This window comes from Mobula birostris, chromosome 10, assembly GCF_030028105.1.
Source record: "Mobula birostris isolate sMobBir1 chromosome 10, sMobBir1.hap1, whole genome shotgun sequence".
Taxonomy (NCBI): Eukaryota; Metazoa; Chordata; class Chondrichthyes; order Myliobatiformes; family Myliobatidae; genus Mobula; species Mobula birostris.
This window is the reverse complement of record NC_092379.1, coordinates 3,212,195-3,229,981: the sequence shown is the minus strand read 5'-3', so window position 1 is coordinate 3,229,981 and position 17,787 is coordinate 3,212,195. Positions and strand designations below refer to the sequence as shown.

Here is a 17,787-nt window from a genome sequence, read left to right as displayed (position 1 = left end):
GCTGCAACTGTATACTGGTGAGGCCGCACCTGGAATATTGCGTGCAGTTCCTTACTTGAGGAAGGATATACTGGCTGTGGAGGCGGTGCAGAGGAGGTTCACCAGATTAAATCTAGAGATGATGTGTTAGACTATGAGGGGAGATTGAGTCTCCTGGAACTGTACTCGCTGGAATTCAGAAGAATGAGGGGAGATCTTATAGAAACATATAACATTATGAAAGGGATGGATAAGTTAGAGGCAGGAAAGTTGTTTCCACTGGTAGGTAAGGCTAGAACTAGGGGACGTAGCCTTAAGATTCGTGGGAGTAGATTTAGGATGGAGATGAGGAGAGACAGCTTTTCCCAGAGAGTGGTGAATCTGTGGAATTCTCTGCCTGATGAAGCAGTGGGAGGCTACCTCAGTAAATATATTTAAGACAAGGTTGGATAGATTTTTGCATAGTAGGGAATTAAGGGTTATGGGGAAAAGGCAGGTAGGTGGAGATGAGTCCATGGCCAGATCAGCCATGATCTTATTGAATGTTGGAGCAGGCTCAACGGGCCAGATGGCCGACTCCTGCTCTTGTTTCTTATGTTCTTATGAAGAGTATTGATTAGGGTCCCATGAAGTCATAGGAGCAGGGGGTGGATGGTCGTATGAGTGGCTGGTGCATAACAGCACTGATACCAGATTGACAATCTCTGAAGAGTATTGATAATGGCTGGGGTCACCCGTCTTGTAAAGACACTGCCCAGAAGGCAATGGCAAACCACTTCAGTAGAAAATTTGCCAAGAACAATCATGGTCATGGAAAGACCATGATCGCCCATGTCATTTGACACAGCACATAATGATGATGATCTGCCTGGAGGTGTTAAAATAACAGGAAAATGAATAAAAGGCAAAAAAGCATGCTGCAAGTGTGAGATGCAGAACATGGTTGATGAAAATCTGATATGAAAGATAATGATGGCAATGTAGTCTAGTTTTCATCAGATGTTGTGCAGTGGTCACTTTGTATTATCATTGTAAATGTTCTCCTTTTTATATATTGTTTTACTTTATTATTTTTGGGATCTGCTTTTTCTATTGCCAAAATATACAAAAAATCCTTCCTCTGTATTGGTTATAATTAATTTGCTCACATGTTTTCCTTCTGTGTCATGGTAATATCTGTTCAAAGTTTATATATAGGTTTGGTATAGTAGCATAGTGGTAGCACAGCACCCTACAGTACCAAGGACCAGTGTTCAATTCCCACTGCTGCCTGTAAGGAGTTTGTAAGTTCTCCACCATGACCGCGTAGGTTTCCTCCAGATGCTTCAGTTTTCTCTCACAGTCCAAAGATGTATTGGTTGGTAGATTAATTGGTCATTGTAAATTGTCCCATGATTAGGCTAGGGTTAAATTTGGAGATTGCTGGGCGGTGCGCCTTGAAGGGCTGGGAGAGGCTACTCTGCACTGTATCTCAATAAATAAAGAAATTTTCTAAGTATACTGTGATATTTATTTTACTTTTGAATGCTTAAATCATGATATATTGTATGATAGAGCCTTAAATTTGTGTTATTTTAATATATGGTTCTTTTGTGCACACATACTCAGCTGAAGTTTTGTAAATAAATATCCATGTTGAAAATCCAAGTACCCTATATCTTAACTAAGCTTTTTGCATTTCAGCCTTTCACTGAGTCTACAAGATGTCAGACAGTGATGGGAGCAACTTTACTGATGATGAGAGTTCCCGAAGCAGTGAGGGGGAAGAACAAGAGGAAAATGAGGTACTTCAAATACACACTTCTGAGTATTCTCTGCTTTCAGCATCGTTTCCCTCTGCCTTCAGTGGATGATTCCCTTCCCAACTGCAGGACAATGCCATATCTGCCCTTTAACCACCTTGTTTCTTGTCATACAAACATGCTTGAGTCGAGATTGACATGTAGTTAGCAGGTCACAGCGTGCTTTCTTCCATATTGGAAAAGCCCAACGTGGGTTTGTTGGTTGGTTTGTTGAATGCTTCTGTTTAGTTGTCGTGACTCGTCCTGCTACTGCTTCAGCTTTGTTGTCTATCTAACTATCCTTACCACTGTCACTCTGACCTGTTTTCAGTCTTCCCCACTGTTTGAGTGAATATTTCCCATGGAAACTTACACCTTTGCAAATCAATAGAATTCAGTCATTTTTTACAATCACCTACTTCATTGTTTATTATGTCTCCGGGGTGAGAAATGAATGCTGGAAGTTTCAGATGGTTGCTCTACATCTGCTTTCACCTTCCTGGTACTGGTGTTTTGTATTTGTGAGTTTGTCTGCAAACTCCTCTCGCTCTACGCTGTCACCCTTCTCGTACTGAATCTCTCTTGTCTACAGCCTTATCACAGGATTTTTCTTTGCGTTCTCTGCACTTCTCTTTCTCAGCATCTCCCATCTTTCGCAGTTCTGATGAACAGTCTCAGCTCGGAAACAGGCTCTCTGGCCCAACTCATCCATGCTGACTGGGATGCCCAGCCATGTTGATTGTATTTTCCCGCCTTTGGTCCATATCCTTTTATTTCTTTTCTCTCTCTCTTCCTGTCCAAATGCATTTTAAATCCTGCGATTGTACCCACCCATACCAACTCCTCTGTACGTTTGAATGTACCTTTCCTAATATAAAATATACACTCAATGGATATTGAATGTATATTGGTGATCCTCTGCTGCTTTAGCCCGTCCACTTCATGGTTCAATTTGTTGTGCATTCTGAGATGTTCTTCGGCACACCACTGTTCTAACATGTGGTTATTTGAGTTACTGCCGCCTACCTGTCAGCTTGAACCAATCTGGCCATTCTCCTCTGACCTGTCTTTAATGAGGCATTTCCACCGACAGAGCCTGTTGCTCATGGTATGTTTTTTGTTTTTCACACCGTTCTTTGTAAACTCCAGAGACTGTTCATGAAAATCCCAGGATATCAGCAGTTTCTGAGGTACTCAAACCACCCTGTCTGGCAATTATTCCATGGTCGAAGTCACTGAGGTTGTATACAGGTGTTCAATGTCCACTGAGAAATCTGACGACAGAGGGGAGGATGTTATTCCTGAATCATTGAGTGTGTGCCTTCAGGCTCCTGTATTTCCTTCCTGATATTAACAGTGAGAAGAGGGCATGTCCAGGGTGTTGAGGGTCCTGAATGATGATGTCACCTTTTTGAAACATAGAAAAATAGCAAACCTACAGCACAATACAGGCCCTTTGGCCCACAGTGCTGTGCCGAACATGTACGTACTTTAGAAATTACCGAGGGTTATCCACAGCCCTCTATTTTTCTAAGCTCCATGTACCTATCCAAGAGTCTCTAAAGACCCTATTAACATTAAAAAAAATGGTCCCAACACAGACCCATGTGGAACACCACTGGTCACTGGCAGCCAACCAGAAACAGCTCCCTTTATTCCCACTCTTTGCCTCCTGACAGTCAGCCAATCTTCTGTATTAGTTTCATTTTGTGGCCACCAGTCCCCTCCCTTCCCCATTCGTTTGCAGGTGAGCGTTGGGTATGGGATCAGTCCAACTGCAGCAGCCCTGTAACACAGCTGGTTCTGACCGGAGCCGCGTCTCTGTGACATGCCGATGGCAGCTGCCCTGTATTCGAGGCCCACAGCACTGGCGCTTTTGCACCCAGCTCCCGATCCTGCTGCCGCCAGATGACCGACCTGGTCTTTAGGGCTGTTCTCCTTCATTTACCTCAAGAGCTCCTTTTGCTGCTTCAACAGCTCCACTGGATCGCATTTCCACCGGTTTGCCATCGCTCCGGATCAGAAGTGAAGGGGAAACCAGGCGATAGGCATCACTCCTTCAAGGTGTTCTAGATGCTGGGGAGACTAGAGCCCATGATGGAGCTGACTGAGTTTATAACTTTCTGCAGCTTACTTTGATCCTGTGCACTGCCCCCATCCTATACCAGATGGTGATGCATCCAGTTAGAATGCTCTCCATGGTACATGTGTAGAAATTTGCAAGTGTAACTAACTTTTCTACCTATGCTGCCACACCTGTACACCGTGGTCCCTCAGTTCCTCAATCATTCCTAAGGCCGTACCATTCAATGCATACATTCACCTTTATTACTTCTCCCAAAGTGCATCATCTCATACTTAATCGGATTAAATTCCATTTGCCATTAGTCTGCCTGTTTATGTTTGTCTCACTTGATATTGGTCTTATTGCAGAAGTGAAAATAGTTTCCACTACCTCCTCTATCAAACTACTTCATCGTTTGTGTACCCCTCCTCACCTTCTTCTCTTGGATATCATTTTGCTTTTTTACAAAAAAGTTTCCAATCCATGCAGTCTTTCCAAATTATTAAATCTTCTGACCACTGATAAAGTTAGAATGTTGACTGATTCCAGTTACCTTTAATTTTGTTGGAGAAAACAAGCTGCAAGGAGAATTGTGGCGGGAGAGGGGGAGGGGGTGGGGGGTTGTCAGAGAGCACCTCTGGAGACAAAAGGGCAGTCAACGTCTCAAGTCAAGACCCTGATCCGGACTCCGTTTGTGAATCTTGATCTCCTCATTGATCTATACGATTTTCTGTAATTTGGTGCGGTCTTTCATTGATTCTGTTATTGTTACTATTCCAGGGATTTATTGAGGAAGACCACAGGAAAATGAATCTCAGGGTTGTATATAGTGACATATATGCACTTTGATAATAAATTTACTTTGATCTTTAATTCAGGAGGAGGAAGAGAATGTCAGCAGGGGTGGCAGCGAGAAAGCGGAGGGAGAAGGAGAGGTAGAAGAAGAGGCTGAAGAAGTTGATGAGGAAGAGGAAGAAGAGGAGGAGGAGGAAGAGGAGGAAGAAGAGTATGACGAGGAAGAAGATGATGATCGACCCAAGAAGAAGCCGCGACATGGTGGATTCATCTTGGATGAAGCTGGTACTGAAATTAATTAACATTTTCCTTCTCCTGAAGTTACATTAGTTACAAAACTAATCCCTTCTGCCTGCAGGATATCCATGTCCTTCATTCTCTCCACATTCAAAGGGAACATCTCTCCTAAGTTACAGAGAAAGGTTGAACAAGTTGGGTCTTTATTCTTTGGAGCGTAGAAGGTTGAGGGGGGACTTGATAGAGGTGTTTAAAATTATGAGGGGGATTGATAGAGTTGACATGGTTAGACTTTTTCCATCGAGAGTGGGGGAGATTCAAACAAGAGGACATGGGTTGAGAATTAGAGGACAAAAGTTTAGGAGTAACATGAGGGGGAACTTCTTTACTCAGAGAGTGGTAGCTGTGTGGAATGAGCTTCCAGCAGAAGTGGTTGAGGCAGGTTCTATGTTGTCATGTAAAGTTAAATTGGATAGTTATATGGACAGGAAAGGAATGGAGGGTTATGGGCTGAGTGCAGGTTGGTGGGTCTAGGATAGGGTAAGAGTTCGGCACGGTCTAGAAGGACCGAGATGGCCTGTTTCCGTGCTGTAATTGTTATATGGTTATATGGTTATATTCATGTGGCTGTATAAAAGCCTCTTAAATGCCTTTGCTGTGTCGGCCTTCGCTACTGCCCCTGGCAGTTCATTCCAGGCACCCACCACTCTGTGTAAAAAGAAAACTTGCCCTGCACTTCTTGTTTGAACTTGCCCCTCTTACCATAAGTGCATGCCCTCTCATATTGGGCAGTTTGACTCCAAAGAACAAGATACCAGCTATCTTATCACAAACTTATAAACCTCTGGACTCCGTTGCTTCAGAATAAACAAACCAAGTTTGTCCAACTCATCCTATAGAACATGCCCTCTAATCTATCTAGCATCTTAGTAAATCTCTCTGGTATTCTCTCCAAAGCCTCCACACTCTTTCTATTGTAGGGTGACCATAACTGCACACAATACCCTAGGGAGTTCCCAAACTGGGATCCACAGACCCCTTGCTTAATGGTATTGGTCCATGGAATAAAAAAGGTTGGGAACCCCTACTCTAGATGCAGCCCAACTAGAAATAGAGGTGCAGGAGATTTTGCAGTTGCTGGAAATCTTGACTAATACACAAAGTGCTGGAGGTGCTCTGGAGGTCAGGCAGTATCTATGGAGGGGAATAAACAGCAGATATTTCAGTTCATGACTAGCCAGAATTAGTTTGGCCACTAGAATTTTCTCAAAATTTAGCAAATGAATTCTTGCTGGCCAGATCCACCTGCCTTGAATTGTTATCTCCGAGCCTCACGTGCTTGCCTGCTTTGTATTGGGGGGAGGCAGTCCTGCTGGCAGGTACATAGAGAAGGGAAACCTTGCCCTTAAAAACTGACAAAAGACCCTTTCTGTTTTTCCATCTGTGAAAGCTGAAAACTTTTTCATAGGTTTGAAATGTCTCTTCCATTAAATGAGTTTTTAAATATGAATTAAAATCTTGGAGAAAGAATTAACTGGAAGTATTACACTTCAGTGAATTTATTTAAAAATAAGTAACTAGCCTTCTGCTTTACCTCCTAATATGCAGCCTAAAATCCTCATGGATTCCGCTCATGAGCAATCAATAGCATCCAACTTGGTTCAGGAACTGAAGGCAGTTTATTTCCTCCCTCCGTCCATTTCCCTCTGCTGGGAAGTCTCAGGATGTTTGGGTTCTGCAGCTGATGTCTACACAGTTTATCAACAGTGAAATGAATGATTACCTTTCCAAATCTGTCAGTTAGTCGGGGAATATGTGCATTTGATAGTGTACGCTCTGAGGTTTGCTGTTTAACCACCTGGATCAGGGGTTCCCAACCTGGGGTCCAGGGACCCCTTGCTTAATGGCGTTGGTCAGTGGCATAGAAAAGTTTGGGGACCCTGATCTAAACACTGCTGATCTAATTCGGAGCCATTAGCACTTGTCAGCTTAAGAAATTGGTTGTCAAAGTAGTCATTATTTATCAAAATTAGTGTGTATACTTCGTAATTAGTCAATTAAATATCAGAAATAAATGTTATTCTGAATTCTTTTTTTCTTTTTTTAAAGATGTGGATGATGAATATGAAGATGAAGATCAGTGGGAAGATGGTGCCGAAGATATCCTTGAGAAAGGTTTGTTCAATGTTAACATTATTTATCTTGTCAGACTGAAAAATGCATTATGGTGCAATATGGCTCTTTCCACTTGTGTGGTGAGCCATGCAATGCAAACTAAATGTTTAAAATGATAATTCCATGTGTTCACCCTTCACTTGTATGTTTCCATCAGTAAAACTGTCCCAGTTGACCATAGCTGACTCGAGATCAAATTGTAGTTCTAAAATTAGACCCTTGATTTAGTAATAGTGTTGCTTGAGCTCATGTGGTGTTAATAATCTCTTTGATTATGTTAAGATATTCAAGCATCAATGTTTGCCTAAAGGTAGCTAATTATTATGTTTGCACATCTAAATGTACATCCACCTGCTAATCATTCTGGGCTAGGTTTGCTACGTATACTATCATAGTCAATTGTTGCTTCAAGGACACTGATAAAGTTAAGATGTTGACTGATTCCAGTTGCCTTTAATTTTGGTGGAGAAAACAAGCTATTTCAATTATGTTCATATAACTATATTTCCATCTCCTTTTCTGTAAGCGGGCAGTGTTGTGGCACAGTAGTGCTGCTGCCATACCTTAACAACAAACTGGGTCTGATCTTGGACGCTGAGCATGTGGAGTTTGCTTGTCCTCACTGACTGTGTAAGCTTCACCTGATGCTTTGGTTTTCTTCCATGTTCCAAAGACGTGTTAGTGGGTTTATTGGCTACTACTCTTAGCATTTGGGATGCATCTCTATCAAAGGTCAAAGGTGAGGAGGATTGCAAAAACAAAGAAGTAGATGACAGAGGAAGTGGTGGAAACTTTTCACTTCTACAATAAGACCAGTAGGGTGGCGATCAGGGTTACGCGAAGCCATGGGGGCACGTGGAGGATGGTCACATGAGCAGTCGGTGCAGATCACAAGTCCTGGTGATGCAAGACGCTAGGCAGACAATCTCTGAAAAGTATTGATAATGGTTGGGTTCACCTGTCTTGTAAAGACACTGCCCAGAAGAAGACAATGGCAAAATACTTATGTAGAAAAAAAATTGCCAAGACCAATCACGATCGTGGAAAGACCATGATCACCCACGCCATACAACATGGCATATAACAAACAAACAGGCATGGACTGAGAAGAGAATCACAGTAATTCTTGGGCAGTTGAGAGAGATTAAGTTACAGGGAAATGAAAGAGACAATGGGACTTGAGAGATTTTCTGAGAATATGCAAAGGGACAAAGCCCTTATGAACAAATTGTTTATTTGTCTACCTCTTTATCTTCCTCTGTCTTTTGCCTTTCATATACTTCCTTTTCTTTATTGTGTTATTCTCTGTACTTCATAACTTCGCATGGCCTTCAGGGGTACGTGAAAACTGTTGAGGGGCTTGGGGCTGGAATATGGAGCAGGTGAATGAGAGAATGATTCAGTTGATCACTTTGTTGCTAGCATGGCTTTATTTCAGATTGAGCTGGGATAACAGGAAGTCGAAGAATGAGTAGAAATTGAAGCCTAAGATGTGATGCAGTCTACAGATAATGATTCTGATTGAGTACTAACATGGAAGGAATGATTGAGTCAATTTGGCTGTACCTGTGGCCTTTTGAATGGATTTGTTAGTTGAATATTTTGTTTGCTTTCTTTTAGTTTCTGTGCAAGGAACAATTGAACCTCAGGGCAACAAAAGAAGTGTCTTAACGATACTTCTGATTTCTGTGCACCTTTTAGTACAAGCCTCCAGTATTTCTACATACAATATACCTTGCATATACTGTATAGATTAGTTGGTCGTATATAACACAAGACCTGAATTAGCCAATGCAGAGAAAATATCCTGTAGTGAGAGTAATTTTCCCCTTCAAAACTTTGTGAAATGCAAGAAAAATCCAAATTGACACTTTATGTACATTTGTAAAATAAAGCTCACAGAATTTACAGAACAGAAATCAGCCATTTGTCCCAACTATATGTATAGGATTTGAACTTCATGTGATTTTTTTCCTCATAGGCTGTGTTAAATATGCTGATGTTGGGTGCCAAGGTACAGTAGAGGTTAGTGTGGTGCTGCAAGATGTAATAGCGTCGGAGTTCAGAGTTCAAAGTTCAATTCTGTATGCCCCCTTCATGGAATGCATGGGTTTTTTCCGGGTGCTCCAAAGATGTATCAGTTAGTAGGTTAATTGGCCATTGGAAATCGTTCTATGATTAGGCTAGGGTTAAATCAGGGTTTACTGGATGGCACGGCTCGAAAGGCTGGCAGGGCCTGTTTTGCAGTTTATTACAATAAATAAAGTATTTGAATCACAAACAGGAGAAAATCTGCAGATGCTGGAAATCAAAATTTTTATTCCTTTTTTAAGGATGACTGTGGGAAGCAGTAGTGATTAGAATTTGGTAAATAATTTCTGTGATGTTTGGTTTTCTTACTGAGGATGTGCTGCAACATCAGCATATTGGTTCATAACACGTGCAGACCAATATGCCATGAAGTTGTTCCTGCAAGTTGAACTTGTCCCTAGGCAGCAGCTGAATGAAATTACCTTCGTCTTGAAATTAACTTGGGCAAATAAAACTCGAGCACGGTTCTCATTGTAACCTAGCCAGTCGTGGTAGAAATCACCTCCTGAGCAAGATCAGACTTAGCCATGTAAACCCCAGATCTGCTACCTATGTCCTAACTTCTACCGAATGTCATTCTTACATCTTCCCTATCCATGTAACCTCCAAAGACTTTGCTTATTTCTGTGCACCAGATTTCCTTTGGGTACCACGGGTACTCATACTTTCTCCTGTCTTGGCTCTAAGCTCTGGCATTCACTGTCTAAACAATTCTGATTATCTCAAGATGCATTTTAGAAACTCCATCAAGACATATTTTAGAAAGTCTGTCTTGGGAAGCATTTGGTTATCTTTGCAAATCTTATTAAGAAGCTTGGAGCCAAATTTTAAACCTATAAGGTCATCGAGTCTGTTCCGCCATCCTCCTTTGGCTGATTACTATTGTTCTCAACTCATTCTCCTTCCTTTTCACCATAACCTTTGACCCTCTTACTAACTAAGAACTTATCAACCTCCACTTTAAATATAGCCAATGACTTGGCCCCCACAGCTGCCTCTGGCAAATTTCCCAGGTTCACCTCCCTCTGGGTAAAGAAATTCCTCCTCGTCTTTGTTCTACATCGACATCCTTTTATTCTGAGGCTGTGCCCTCTGATCTTAGACTCCCGCTTTATAGGAAACATCCTCTCACTCTATCTAGGCCTTTTGATATTTTGTATGTTTCAATGAAATCCCCCTCATTCTTTTAAACTCCGGTGAGTAAAGGCCCCAGAGCCGTCAGTGCTCCTCATATGTTAACTCTTTCATTCCTGGATTCAATCTTGTGAACCTCCTCTAGACTTTCTTTGTTTGATATTGCTCCTGCAAAACACTGTGGGAATCAAATTACACAAACGGTGCTACAGGTGTACGAGGTATTGCTACTCTGCATGTCACTCGGCATATTAACACCCAACAAGGTGAGGCAACACTTTACCTGTGGATCTGTTGGGATCGTCTATATTATCTGGTACTCTCGATGCGGCCTCCTCTGCGTTGTTGAAACCTGTCATAAACTGGGGGCCTGCTTTGTTCACTCCATCTGCTATATTCTTGTATTTGGAGTATTGTATGCAGTTTTGGTCACCAAATTACAGGAAAAATATTAATAAGGTTGAAAGAGTGCAGAGAAGGTTTACAAGGATGTTGCCAGGACTTGAGAAACTCAGTTACAGAGAAAGGTTGAATAGGTTAGGACTTTATTCCCTGGAGGGGAGATTTGATAGAGGTATATAAAATTATGATGAGTATAGATAGAGTGAATGCAAGCAGGCTTTTTCCACTGAGGCTGGGGGAGAAAAAAACCAGAGGACATGGGTTAAGGGTGAGGGGGGAAAAGTTTAAAGGGAACATTAGAGGAGGCTTCTTCACACAGAGAGTGGTGGGAGTGTGGAATGAGCTGCCAGATGAAGTGGTAAATGCGGGCTCACTTTTAACATTTAAGAATAAATTGGACAGATATGTGGATGGGAGGTGTATGGAAGGATATGGTCCAGGTGCAGGTCAGTGGGACGAGGCAGAAAAATGGTTCGGCACAGCCAAGAAGGGCCAAAAGGCCTGTTCCTGTGCTGTAATGTTCTATGGTTCTAAGTGGAATTTCCCAGTACCCAACCATTCTTATCCCCATTCTCATGCTGACATATCAGTCCAAGGCCTCTTATTTTGCCATGATGAGGTCTCTCAGCAACACTTCCTATTCTGAAAGGGTAGTCTCCAACCTGGTGGCATGAACATTGATTTCTCCTTTTGGTATTTTTTCCCCTCCACCTTCCGTCTTCTACTTTCCTGCTCTTGCTTCTAACCTCTTCCCCTCACTTGCCTATCACCTCCTCCTGGTGCCCTTCCTTTCCTTTCTCCTATGGTCCACTTTCCTATTGATTTGTTTTTCTCCAGCCCTTTACCTTTTCCACCCACCTGACTGCACCTATCACCTTCTAGTTATCCTCCTCCTCACCTTTTTATTCTGATGTCTTCCCCCTTTCCAGTCCTGATGAAGGATCCCGACCCAAAACATTGACTGTTTAATAATTTCCGTAGATACTGCCTGACCTGCTGAGTTCCTGCAGCATTTTGTGTCTGTTGTTCTGAGTTCCACATATATGTCACTCGCATATTAACATCCACTGCCTTATGAGTGTTAGCAGCTGGGGGGCTGGTCCCAGCATATTTGCTAGAGGCAGTAAAGTGTGGAGAGTGAGAGTAGGGGGTTAGTGGGAATTCTCTAAGTGTACTATTTTTGTCCCAGTGAGGGTCAACTTGAGAAAAGTTTTTTCTTCCATCAGTTTGCATGTGTTCAAGATGTAATGAACTAACATGAGTGTGCACGAAAAAGGAATCAAGCTGCAGAGCAATTGAAAATAGGAATAAAAGTTTAACCTTTTTAATCTAGCACACAAAATCAGGTTGGAAGCTACACAGATGGAATATAAGGTGTTCCTTCTACACTCTGAGGGTGGCCTCATTCTGGTACAAGAGGAGACCATGGACTGACATGTTAGAATTAGAATGGTAATCAGAATTAAGATATTTGGCCACCGGGAAGTTCTGCTTGTAGCAGATGGAGTGGAGGTGCTTGATGAAGTGAGGCTGTAGTTTTATTTCATATCAAAGAGGTTATAAGATAATTCATCTGGAGCATGAAAATTCAGGCTGACTTTAAAAGGAAGTATAGTTTTTTAACAGTGTGATTGCGTACAAAAATAGTTGAATGGAAATCTCTATCATTGTACTGCTGAGACAAATGACAGTGGAAGAGAACTGATGCAAACTGGTTTAATATTGAATTTATAAATTCCCAGGAAATAACCACATTTTGCATTTATATTAAATTGAATTTCTGGATTTCTAATAAAAAAATTATATTTAAACTACTCTCACATACCGTTTTGCAAAATGAATTACAGATTAATTTCACTGTCTTGAGTTTCAATATCTTTGGTTCACGTATGGGTCAGCATTTCACAATTAATTTGGTGCAGATGTAGACCTGAATCAAATGAATGTCGGAGTGTCTCATTCCATGTACTTGAATAGATTATTTATAGATAGAATTTAAATGTTGTAAGTATACAACCTCCACTGTTAAAACTCTGCTGAGTTAACAATATTTTTGATTCTCAGTCGCAACAATATTTACTCTTGCAAATTGTTCTGTCAATGTTTTTAATTCTGTCTTTCCAAGACAGCCACAGACTTTGCCTACAGTGCAACTCTGGAACAACTTACTAAATTCAGTAGCCATTTTGCATATAAAAGCCGGCCAGTGGTGTAGTGGCTTCTGTACCGGATTTCAAGGCGAGTGGTCCTGGGTTCAAATCTGGCCAGCTCCTTGCACATTTTCCATTTAGAAACATGGAAAATCTACAGCACATTCCAGGCCCTTCAGACCACAGTGTTATGCTGACCATGTAACCTACACTAGAAGTTGCCCAGAATTTCCCTGCCGCATAGCCCTCTATTTTTCTAAGCTCCATCTACCTATCTAAGAGTCTCTTAAAAGACCCTGTTGTATCCCGCCTCTGCCACCTTCGCTGGCAGTGCAGTCCACGCACCCAGCACTCTCTGTGTGAAAAACTTGCCTCTGACATCTCCCTTGTGTCTACTTCCAACCACCTTAAAACTCTGCCTCCTCATGTTAGCCATTTCAGCCCGGGGTGTGCTGGATTGAGTATCCAGCAAGCAACTCAAGCCTCACAAAACAGACTAATGCTAAAGAAACGGCAAGGTTCCCACCTGATACACCGGTGAGGCATGGGAGGATATTATTATTCATTTAAAACAAAACCAATATTTTGGGAAATTTACTCAAACATAAAATGTTTAATGCTGGCAAAGTCAACTTTTCCACTGAATGAACTATACAGGTCGTGTCACTAGCAGCTCTTCAGCTGCCTGTGCAGGGTTACGATTACTGTGATTAAACGAATCAGCATGCGGTTGGAAACAAAGAAATGTTCAATTGGACCTGAGTTTTGATAAACAGCTGATATAAGACTAGTTTTCTGTGAGTGCTCCTTATGAACAAAACCATTTTGCTTGTGTGTATTTCTTTTTATTTTGCGTTTGAAACATCACACATTACTGCTTATCTGCCATGTTTTAATTTTTATCCTTGCGCTTTTGTTTCCCATTGACCATGTGATTTTGGTGGTATTATTTGGCTGTTTACTCTGTTACCTTCTGAACAGAAGAAATTGAAGGTATGTATACAATTCTGCGTTTGCTATAGAGTCTGATAGTTACTGGTTTGTGGATCAATAGGGCTAACAAATTACTATGTATGAATATTATTAAAAATCTGTTGCTTGTTTAATAGATTTTTGAGTTTCAGAAGATCTGTTTTAGTAAAAGCAGGAACTTCACTGATTTATTAGGGCAAATGCTCACATTGCTACGAAAGCTCATACATTTATAAAAATACTCTGATAGTAATATTTGCACAGAGTAATTTTGAAGCCCTGGTCTGTTTTAATGATAGCTTTGGGTTGATTTGTGGGATTTAGTTTGCGATTGTGTAATCAGTAAATTAAATTGTCCTGCAATATATTTTTTGAAGCAACATATCATCTGTCTTTTAATTTGCTTTGATTGATGGGATATTAGAGATCAAGGTCTGAGTTTGACTAGTCTCTTCATCTTCCTCAAAGATTTGTGTATAATGAAGAGGGATTGGAAATGCTGTTTATGGTTTTTGGTCCTTTCTAAATCATCTTGCTAATTGCTTTTGTGATGGGTGTCTGAAGCACATTACTTTCACCCCGTTCCCAGAATGAAATAGTTTTAGGCTAAATAACAACATATATTAAAAGATATACACATGCTCTTGGCTTGCTAGTGTAGGTCGTTGGTAGGATTTTCACGAACTCAATTATTTCCATTTAACAGGATCCCCTTCGCAGCATTCTTTGCCCGAAGCAGTGTTGAGACACCATGCGGTAAAAATGTTTCGCCCTTGACCTGCTATGTTTGCAGCCCAGAATAATTTGTTTCTTTGCTTTTTAATTTGTGTGGCAAAACTTGGCAACCTTGCGTTGACTTTAGTAGGAATTAATTGAATTAAGAATTGCTCACTGCTTTGTCATTTATTTATCTATTTAGCCACTTAGAGTAGAATTGGCTCTTGTCCTTTAAGCTCCACTGCCTAGCAACCCCCAACAACCCCTTATTTAATCCTAGCCTAATCACAAGACAGTTCAGAAATGACCAAGTAACAGTGCATCTTTGGACTGTGGGAAGAAACCGGAGTACCTGGAGAAAACCCAGACACTCCACTGGGAGGACTTACTACAGAGACTCCTTACAGATGATGTCGGAATTGAACTCCAAACTCCAAAAGCGAGCAGCAATAGCATCACGCTAACCTCTACACTGGCATGTTACTTAGAGAATGAAGCTGTTGACAACGGGTTCATTCCTGCTCAGTTATTGATAAGGACTTCCTCCCTTTTCCCCCATCCTTCAGTCTATCCCATTTGTAAATATGAAAGTTTTAATTTTACTAGAACATTGGAAACAAAGCTGACTTGAACAGGTTGCTTTGTTCATTGTGCCGGCTTCATTTGCACAAATTAAGATTCCAGTCGCATGGCTGTGTATTTATGGTATTTCCCATGGGTGCGATGCTTTTATAAGTTATGGCCTAGTGTACAAAATGTCAGCTGTCCGAGAGTGTGAATGCATACACAAGACCACACAGTACTGATGTATTATTAGTAATAACATTGACGGAGAAGCTTGTAGTTCATTGGCAGAATAGGTCATTGTTTAGTTAGCAATTGCCGAGTGCAATTGAAAAACAGGGAACGATAACCGTGGATTGGATCTGAGCCATATTTTTAACCTATACAGGTGACTTAAGTAAAAACTAGAAACATTTGCAAATTGTTCCTCACAGTCCAGGAATGTGAATTCTCCTTTGGGATTTGTTGTACATTATTTCAGATTGACACTACTTTCATGTCACTTGAGCACATGACATGATCTAGCTCTCCAATATTGCTTTGAGACAAGTTGATATGACACATTGATCTATTTGTCTTTGGAAATAATTCAGCCCTTGTTTTAAGTGGATTATTAATTAAAAGGGGAAAAGTCAAACCATACGTCACACTCTAATTTTTGGTGGACAAACAGGGATTGATATGTTAATAAAATGTCTGCCTCTTTATCCTATTTGTTGTATTTTGTAGCCTCCAACATTGATAACCTAGCTCTTGATGAAGACCATTCAGGCGCAAGAAGATTGCTGAATCATTGGAGGTAACTTTTCCCATTAAGTGATCATTCAAAGTACATTTATTCTCAAAGTGTGTATGCAGTATACAGCCCTGAAAGTTGTCTTCCCCACAGACAGCTATGGAACAATGAAAACCACGGAACCTGTTCAAAGAAAAATATCAAACACCTCCCCCACCCCACACACCCAAAACAAATCGCACAAACAGCAACACAGAATATGAAACACAAAATCGAAAGAGTCCAGGCATATTCAGTTCAGCTCAATATTCATCATCTGCAGGTTGCTGGATTCAAAGTCGCTCAAAATAGCAACGAGAAAAAGAGCAACCAGAAATATATCATAACCTGAGTCCAATCCACAAACCGCATTGACCCAGAGCTCTGGCACCTTCTTCCACAGCATTCGGCACAATCCTCATAACAGCATCTAAAGGATTTGTCACCTGCACATCAAGGCATACAGTGGAATGTTGTTTTGCATTGACAAAGTTGGAGGATGGGATGGGTGGGGGCAGTCTGCTTCTGGCACCAACATAGTGTGCCCACAACTTTCTAACTTTAACCCTAACTTTTACAACTTTGGAATGTGGGAGGAAACCCGGGCACCTGGAGGAAACGGGAGTGGTTGTGAGAAGAATGTACAAGCTCCTTACAGGCCGTGGCAGGAAATGAACGCCAATAGGTGATTGTTGGTGCTGTAACACGTTATGCTAACTGCTACACTACCGTTCTGCCCTATACCTTCCTACATCAGGGTATCTCCTGCACTCTTCATCCTCACTTCTGTGCCTCCCACCTGACATTCAATAAGTTGGGAAGAAGAGAAAAGGAAAGGTACGTCGCATCCGGAGTTTCTCCGGTTAGCGCACAATTTCCCTCCACGCCTCTCTGACGTAGTGGGGAACTGCGTACGAGGCAAGTTACAGCAGTGGCTTGCCATTGCCTTCTGCCGAGTGAGTTTCCAAAGAGGTCAGCAGCTCGTAAACCTGCATGGATGGAAAGCGTGCAGGGAGCTGGCTGGATTGGAACTCGGGACCTTTTGTCCCGAAGTCCAACATTGATGCCACTACACCACCAGCTGGGTCGGAAGAAGAGAGGCTGAAGAATAATATTTTGCCCCTCTTTACGTTGCCATAGTGCAGTAGCTGATATGGGAATCATTTTAGCATTGTAGAAGGTAAATTACACATTTTCTGCTAAGGCTGTGATGCTCAAATTGGACAAAGGACTTCAATGGCGTAACGTTTTAACTAAGCTTCCTGATTTTTGTACTCCATGCCTCTATTTAAACATCATTGGATCGGTCTGTTCTGGCAGCTGTTTTCATGGCTGTGTAGCACCTTTTAAAGATTCAAAGTGCGTTTGTTATTGAAGTATGTATGCAGTATACAACCCTGAGATTTGTCTTTCCACAGACACAAAACAAAGAAAAACCATGGAACATGTTCAAAGAAAACACCAAACACCCAATGTGTAAAAAAAAAGGAAGAAAACAAATGGCAAAAATCAACCCAAAAACTCAGAATATAAAACTTCGAACCACATTGAAGCTGTCTAGAAATGTTCAGTTTAGCTCAGTTCAGTTCAATTTAGCACTCTGTCACGGGAAAAGTCACCCTGGGGTGCTAAGTGAAGGCAGAGTCAACCTGAGATCAAGAGGACCTCCTAGAACAAATGTACATCTGTCAGAGATGTGGAGATATACAGACCGATTACTGATTTTTCTGTGGGGTTTTTCAATGGCTGTCTCAATCTTGATGCAGTTCCTTCATTACAAACATTCATAGATTATTTTAGCTGTGAAGAACAAAGTTGTCTTTCCATAGACGTGTACTTGCTGTGTGAGGGGTGTCCAGGGAAGGGAAGGGTAGCACTTCTGGTGAAGGGACTTGTTGTGTCCTTTCTGGGGCAGCTCACTCAGCAATGGTCCCCACTGAATCACCTGTG

The 17,787-nt window shown here is 41.5% G+C and overlaps 1 protein-coding gene across 2 annotated transcripts in view; it reads left to right on the top strand.

Annotated features, from left to right (window-relative positions):
• supt5h (SPT5 homolog, DSIF elongation factor subunit) overlaps positions 1–17,787 on the top strand; it is an 80,122-nt gene that overhangs the window by 14,160 nt on the left and 48,175 nt on the right. Inside the window, exons 2-6 of one of the 2 annotated variants that reach the window (XM_072269812.1) lie at positions 1,663–1,763; positions 4,704–4,905; positions 6,967–7,032; positions 13,791–13,802; positions 15,792–15,861. In XM_072269812.1, coding sequence (XP_072125913.1) covers positions 1,683–1,763; positions 4,704–4,905; positions 6,967–7,032; positions 13,791–13,802; positions 15,792–15,861 — 431 coding nt within the window. In that variant the 5' untranslated portion in view covers positions 1,663–1,682. The remainder of the gene's footprint in view (positions 1–1,662; positions 1,764–4,703; positions 4,906–6,966; positions 7,033–13,790; positions 13,803–15,791; positions 15,862–17,787) is intronic. The other variant, XM_072269813.1, reaches the window with a different exon arrangement.